The following is a 7313-nucleotide window of genomic DNA, read 5'->3' as shown; positions in this document are numbered from 1 at the left end:
TTAGAGTTGTTCTTAGATGTGAGAAAAGAAGGCAAGGGGCAAAAAAAAATGAAAATTGCATATGTTCTGACAAACTATATATTTTGTATTTCTTTTGCGTACTTTTCTCCAAACTAGCAAATCATCAATATTTCTTCAAATTTTAATTGAGATCTCCAGAATACGACGACTAAACTAACACTAAAACCTAAATGCAATTTACTGTAAGCAACGATCTCCGTACTTGCAAACCTGAAAACCATTGGCGGGCAAAAAAATCTGAAAAGGCCACGCTACTCTGCCCTCGCAACATGTCCGATCAGGTGTACTGAGCAAGACACGTAGTACCCAAATCCAACCATCACCTTTCACTCTCTCTGGAACAAACGGAGAGGTTTGATCATCCGGCTACGGCAGGGCCCATGCGTCCATGGTGCGCCACATGGCCCTCCATCGGCGTCGTGTCGTCCGCCGTGTGACCTCGCCGGCGCGTCCAGAAGAATCATCGCCGCTCCTTCCTAATCCCCACCGAATTAGTGCGACATTTCGCCTTTAATCCATCCCAACAACCCCGTCGCCAACTTCTTCTCGATTAAAAATGCGAACGGAAAGCGACGGCGCGGTCCAGTTCGGAAAGGCCCCTTTCCCCCGGCCCTTTACGAGCGGCAGTCCAACTTTATAAATTAATGTTGGCCCGGCCCCAACGACGCCACCCAAAAGGAAATGGGACACGCATAAAACAACAAGGACGCCAACAAGAGCAGAATTCTATCCCCCGGAAGAACAGGCGGAGGGGAGGAGAGGACAACGACGAGAGCGAGGACCCCCGATCCCCGCCGTGCCGTCTCCTCCGTGTTTCCGATCGATCGCCCGGCTCTCCGGCTAGGTACGGCCGCTGTTGATCTCGCCTCCTCTTTTGATGATGAGGTCCGGCTGCTCTGTTCCTGATTTTAGATAGGATTCTCTTGTCCAGCTGGTTGGATTGTTTGTTTGATGCGTTGATTGTTCTTGGCTGCGACCTGCCATCCATCTAGGTTCGATTGGTTGGTTTATCGGATTGATGGTCTGGTGCGTGTGTTGCCTGATGAGATGACGAGCAAAAGTATGCCTGAATTTGCGGTGAATATGGTGATGGATGATGTTATCGAAAATGAAATTATGATGATGGATCGATGATTGTGTTTGGAACTTCGCTATAACTGCAAACAAAGTCGTCCCTAGAGGATTAGGGTTCTTAGGGCTGTGTGCATCAATCGATACAGAGGCCCGGGGGTGTTCGCCTCTTTTCGAAAAGAAAAGGATTGGTGTTCAGATAGGAGAATTCATGTAGGCTTACCTGGATTGCTTCTGCCTTGTGGTCATGCCGAGGTTGCTTAACCATGGTTGCAAGGCAGTCGCTTAGCCGGCAGGATTTCTTCCTTGCGGTTTTCGCTGCCGTAGATAAGAATAAGATCCTTCCCTTTACTCAAAGGGGATACTATGCCATCAAAGATGGACAAGCTGGTACGGCTGCTGTTGATTTCGCTCTTTTGATGAGGTCTGCCTGCTCTGTTCCTGGTTTTAGATAGGATCCTCTGGTCCGGTTGATTCAATTGTTTGTCTGATGCGCGTTGATTGTTCATGGCTGTGACCTGCCAACACCTAGGATTGGTTTGTTTATTAGATAGTCTGGTGCGTTCTGTTGCCTGATGACGAACAAGCATGCCTGAATTTGCGGTGGTTACGGTGATGGATGATGTTATCGAAAATGAAATTATGATGATGGATGAGTGATTGTGTTTATAGCTGCGAACTGAGTAATTGGTGTTGGTCATCAATATAGGATTAGTGTTTCTAGAGGTGTGTGCGTCAATCGATGCAGAGGTTGAGGTTGTTCACCCTCTTTTTTCTGAAAATAAAAGGAAAGATAAGAAAAAGGATTAGTATTCAGATAAGGGAATTCACGTAGGCCTACCTGGATTGCTTCTGCCTTTGGCCTTCCCGATAGTTTCAAGGTAGACGCTTAGCCGACGGGGTTTCTTCCTTGCGGTTTTCGATGCCGTATATAAGAATAAGATCCTTCCCTTTACTCAAGGGGATACTATGTCATCAAAGATGGACAAACGGCAGAAATCTTTCTAGGAGCGTGGAAATACACCTTTCCGTTGCGTAGACAGGATTTGTATCCCTTTATGCAAGATAGGATAGGTGCCAAAGCGGCGAGTAAAACCGTGTACAAAAACTTCAACATGAATGATATGTTTCGCCTGCCTTGGATTGCACGATATGTTTTTGTTTCTGCCTTGTGACCTTCCCAAGGTTTCTTAACCACGGTTGCAAAGCAGACGCTTAGCCGACAGGATTTCTTCCTTGCGGTTTTCGCTGCCGTAGATAAGAATAAGATCCTTCCCTTTACTCAAGGGGATACTATGTCAACAAAGATGGCGGCGAGTAAACTGTCTATAAATACTACTTCATCATTAGTCATATGTATGTTTCTTGGAAAGCATAGCAATTGATCATCGATTCGCACAAGGTCTCTCGGTGAGTAAACACATACAAGGATAAGAAATCAATAGCGACTTGATTGCTTCATTCCTATTCTTGGTTTACCTCGCAGCTAAGACATTTGTGCAGTTTGTCGGGCTGGTTTCAGTACTATATTCTCCATACAAGATATGGGAATCATGTGCATTTTTAGATTCTCTGTCATGCATTTATGCTTGTTTTAAATCGGCATTTAGATTGCTATGGAATACCTGTTCAAAAGGGAACTAGCCCAATCAGGAAAACAGTAATGAAGAAGTCTGTGTCAAGGTTTATCATGTGCATGGGCCATGGGGACTTGAGTGTAAGGGGGTCCTCTTTCCACAAATATGGTGCTTATTTGATGGTACGCAGTGCCTATCTATGACCTCTAATCCTAATGATGTGAATAGACAGCTTATTGGTTTCTGTAGGTTATGATGAGTGCTCATCATATTCAGAACAATTGCAGGGCAAGTATTTGTGATGGCCATCTGACATTTAGCTTCCTTTACATCATTTTGTGCATTAGTAGCCCTATATTGATTATGTTCGAGGTCCATGATTGTCCGTTCACGATACTGAAGGTGTGATCGGTGTTCTGCAGAAATGGCGCAAGAGAGTTGGAAAGAGGCGGAGGATACGGGTGTCCACGCACCTGAGGCTCCGATAATGTGCATCAACAACTGTGGCTTCTTCGGCAACCGGATGACCGAAAACATGTGTTCAAAGTGTTACCGAGACACTGTCAAGGCCAAGAAGATGGCCCTTCTAGTCGAGAACAAAACTGCCGCTGCTGTTGCATCGTCACCCACACCAATGGTGGCAGAGATCAAGGATGAAGCGTCTGCCTCAGCCAAAGAAGGAAAACAAGTAGCCGAGGAGGAGGCGCCGAAGCCACCCAGCAACCGCTGCCTGTCGTGCCGGAAGAAGGTCGGGCTGACGGGGTTCAAGTGCCGCTGCGGAGACACCTTCTGCTCGATGCACCGCTATGCCGACGCGCACGATTGCAAGTTCGACTACAAGCAGGCCGGCAGGGAGCAGATCGCCCAGCAGAACCCCGTCGTCAAGGCTGACAAGGTCACCAGATTCTGATGGAGGTTCTGCTGCAGGAGCCCTCCAGCTCGTTTATTCCCTCTGTGATGATGATGATGCTTGGTCCGTCAGGTTTACTTCAGAATTGTGTGTCCACCATCCTCCTGGAATGTAGTACTTTGCCGATGAACCCGCCTTCGACAAACACCACCATCCGATGCCCGTCCAACGGCCATCAACGGGCCATCGCACCGGGCTGGCAACGCCTTCAAGGGCTGTATAATGTTGGTGTTTGTGTGGGAGGAACATTCATTGGCACAGGTGCACTTCTGTTTATTTACATATGAATAATGTGAATGTAAATATTTATCCTTTAACAGTATGCAGTTCAACTGATTAAACTGTTATATGCTCAAGGCTTGGCAGGCTTCCTGGGTCACCTGTTAGTGTAAAAATCATTGTACATTTCGGTGTGTTATGTGTTCAAATCAGCAATACTTGGTGCATTTTATACTATGAGTTGGAGAGGGATACTGTAGAAAAGATCAACTAGTAGTAGTTTGCTGCACAGATCACTGTCAGAGTAAAATAAATATGTTGGGTGTTCGTTTGTTGAGGGTGATGCAGAGACAAACAGAGTGTCCATGCCTCCACTTCAGTGCTTGTTTACACTAGCAGGTGACCATGCCTCCACTTCAGTACCAGTAGAACTTGTCCAAGGTGCCTGATTGATTTTGTTTTGTTTCACCAGATCACATAGTAGTGCCTGTTGATCAATACAATGATATAATCTCCATTCCCCTGGAGTACATCACAGTAGTATTGATCAACAGCAGAGGCGTATAATCATCTGGTAGGTAGTTGAAAACTGAAAATAGCAGCAGATAATGGACCTCCACATGGCTGGTTGCGTCCTATTGAGAAACTAGTTAATGGGTCACCTCACACTACCTGCATTGGAAGCATTTATTTTCTTCTTTTTTGCCGACCTGCATTCAAAGGAAAGTTGTGCATCTAGATCCCTAAATGTGATGCTGGATCCAGGATTCATGTGCTGCGGTACTATATTGCCAACCAAATCCTGCTCACTTTGTATATACTCCATGGCCATGCTGTGAGATCTGGGACTCTGAATCAACTGTACTCCATTTCAGTCATCACTCATCAGTAGTATTCTTGTATCAGCAAGTACAACACATCAAGATTCTTTTTAACGTTTGTAGTAATGTTTTGTGAAATATCACTGGAACATTGGATCTGGGACTCTGAATGAACTGTACACCATAGTCATGAAGCACATCAGGTGTTTGAATATCATGAGAAATGCCCATCTGAACATATATCCTCAGGTATATATGCCTCCAGTACAAAGAATCGTACCGAATTACCACTAGTAACTACTGCTGATCCAAAAAATATACTATGAGGCAACAAATGATCAACTGATGCAAAATAAGTCTGTTGCATTCTCTAATGCGACACCAAGAACTGGACCAGAGCCAGGAGAACAAGCAGAGCGGCGGCGCCGACGGGCGCGGCGCGCGCTCGCCGGTGGCCACTCGACGTCGAGGAGGCGGCGATCTGTATGGGGAAGTTGCAGGCGGCGGTGGAGGGGTCGGTCTGCGTGGGCACGGCGAGCGCCTGGAAGTCGCACGCCTCGTCCTTCTGGTTCTGCACCTGGAAGTACATGTTGAAGGCGTAGGAGGCGTTGCCATTGGCGTCCATGCCGTAGCAGGTGGAGCCGAGGCCGAGCGCCGTGCAGTCGGCGAAGGTGCAGGCGTAGTTCACGTTCTCCACCAGCTTGCTCTTGTCCTCGGCGTTGGGGTTGTACACGCACCACGTCCTGGGCAGGTACTGCACGCCCTTGGCCGGCACCAGCATGGTGTTCTGCCCGTTGCCGGTGAGGTCCATGGGGAACTTGGGCTGGCCGTCGAAGCGGAGCACGCCCCAGTGCCGCTCGAACGCGCCCGGCGCCACGCTCTTGACGTCCTCGTCCAGGAGCCCGAACAGGTACACCTCCATGTACTGTTTGGGCCGGAGCGGCGTGCCGGTGTTGGCCGCCAGCCGCGGCAGCAGGCCGTCGTAGAAGCGCTTGGCGAGGGCGTTGGTGGCGTGCTTGTCGCCGTCCGTCGGCCAGCCGACCTCGCCGATGACGATGGGCAGGTCGCCGTGGCCGACGGCGGCGAGCGCGGACACCAGCGTGTCGAAGTTGGCGTCGAACACGTTGGTGTAGGTGTTGACGCCGTCGACCAGCGGCTTGGCGAGGCCGTCGAAGAAGGCGAAGTCGACGGGGAAGTCCTCGCTGAGGTAGAGGCTGAGGTAGGGGTAGATGTTGACGGTGAAGGGGGCGCTGTTGTTGGCCAGGAACTGCACCATCTGCGTCATGAGCGGGGCGACGTCCGTCCGGAAGCGGCCCGCCGACGGCACCTGGTTGTTGGCGGGCGAGTTGTAGACGTCGGCGTTGAGCGGCACGGTGGCCTTGATCTCGCTGAATCCGGCGTCGTTGAGCGCGTTCTGGATGTTCTGCAGCGCCGGGAAGGTGACCTTGTCGAAGGTGCCGTTGTAGGACGCCAGGAAGGGTTCATTGCCTACGGCCACATACCTGCAAACAACACATACGGGTCATACAACCGCGGCGGGCGCCATGAACGGGAAAGAGCAAGCAGCGAGCAAGAGGAAGGGGGACTCACTTGATGTTGACGCCGCCGTCGAAGTGGTAGCGGGAGACGTTGTGGCGCACCCAGTCCCTGGCGTTGTCCTTGTCGTTCATGATGTCGAGCAGGTTGTTCGGGATGGCGACCATGACCTCGATGTCGGTGCCGGCGAGCGCGTTGAGGGTGCCCTGGTCGGCGTCGAACAGTTTCACCTTCTTGATGCCGTTGTCCCTGAGCAACTGCACGACGATCCTGGGCGAGAGCGGGTGCGTGGCCTGCGTGCCCCAGTTCATCCCCAGCGCGTCCGCCGCCGGGAGGACGGCCAGTGCCACCACTACCAGCGCGCAGAGCCAGGCGCCCAGATTCGCCGCCGCCATTGTTCAGGCCTCTCTACCCTCCGACGAACTGACGAAATAAGGGAGATCTCTGGACGCGACGGGTTGGGAATCCAGGAACCGGGGAAGGCTCAAGATTTGCCGATCCGAACGGAGTCGGGAATCGAATCGAATCGAATCGAGATTCAGTCGAACAGGAGACAACGGGAAACAATGCCGGGCGGTGGACGAAGTGCCCCGTGCGGAGTATAAATCGGGGGATGGACTGCGAGAGCTGCAAGAAACGGCAATGGCGGATTGCGCACGGAAACCAAACGCGGTTTCTTCTGAGCCTGGGCTTTCCTATCTGATCCTGATCCTGGTGACACCAACAGATGGGGAAGAAAGGGATGGGGGGCGAAACTCACATGTGAATGCCGGAAATTCCTTCCCGGAGCCAAAAAGGCAAGAAACGAAACAGAGGAAGGTATGGAAAGGGCGGAGGCTTTTGAGTCGAGTTGAATCCGGCGAAAGAGAAGGAGAGAAAGAGAGAGTCGAGGCAGAGGCAATGGCGACGCCGGCCGGGGACCGAGGTTGAGAGGGAAGGAAGGGTCAGAAAGGGGGCAGCATTTAACTCGGAGATCGGCCGGCGACGCGTTGCTTCGTTGGTGTGTTTGGGTCTGGGACAAGGAACCGAGAAAGAAAGAATTTATGAGGGGTTGATGGTGAGCAGAGGGTGATGGAACGCAACGCAACGGAACGGATGACGGATCGTGGGGTGGGGTGTGGACTGGTCAGTGGCGGATGGACGACGAGCGTATGGCGA

At 50.9% G+C, this 7313-nt stretch overlaps 2 protein-coding genes across 3 annotated transcripts; one reads left to right on the top strand and one right to left on the bottom strand.

The window, feature by feature from the left end:
- The first annotated feature begins 678 nt into the window (after positions 1-678).
- LOC125510905 (zinc finger A20 and AN1 domain-containing stress-associated protein 6-like) lies at positions 679-3935 on the top strand. Of its 2 annotated transcripts, none has more exons than XM_048676195.1 (2): positions 679-865; positions 3092-3935. In XM_048676195.1, exon 2 carries the CDS (start codon positions 3094-3096, stop codon positions 3577-3579), a length of 486 nt encoding a protein of 161 aa, XP_048532152.1. In that variant the 5' UTR covers positions 679-865; positions 3092-3093; the 3' UTR covers positions 3580-3935. The 2 variants fall into 2 exon arrangements, with proteins under 2 accessions (XP_048532152.1, XP_048532153.1); XM_048676196.1 differs by lacking the exon at positions 679-865 and adding an exon at positions 2351-2502.
- An 874-nt stretch (positions 3936-4809) lies between these two features.
- Positions 4810-7313, bottom strand: LOC125510904 (glucan endo-1,3-beta-glucosidase 8-like). Its single transcript, XM_048676194.1, has 2 exons — positions 6210-7313; positions 4810-6121 (listed from the first exon to the last, which is right to left on the bottom strand). Exons 1-2 carry the CDS (start codon positions 6548-6550, stop codon positions 4990-4992), a joined length of 1473 nt encoding a protein of 490 aa, XP_048532151.1. The 5' UTR covers positions 6551-7313; the 3' UTR covers positions 4810-4989.

This window comes from Triticum urartu, chromosome 5, assembly GCF_003073215.2.
Source record: "Triticum urartu cultivar G1812 chromosome 5, Tu2.1, whole genome shotgun sequence".
In the NCBI taxonomy this organism is placed as follows: domain Eukaryota; kingdom Viridiplantae; phylum Streptophyta; class Magnoliopsida; order Poales; family Poaceae; genus Triticum; species Triticum urartu.
Note: the sequence above shows the minus strand (reverse complement) of the source record. Positions and strands in the feature narration are given on the sequence as shown.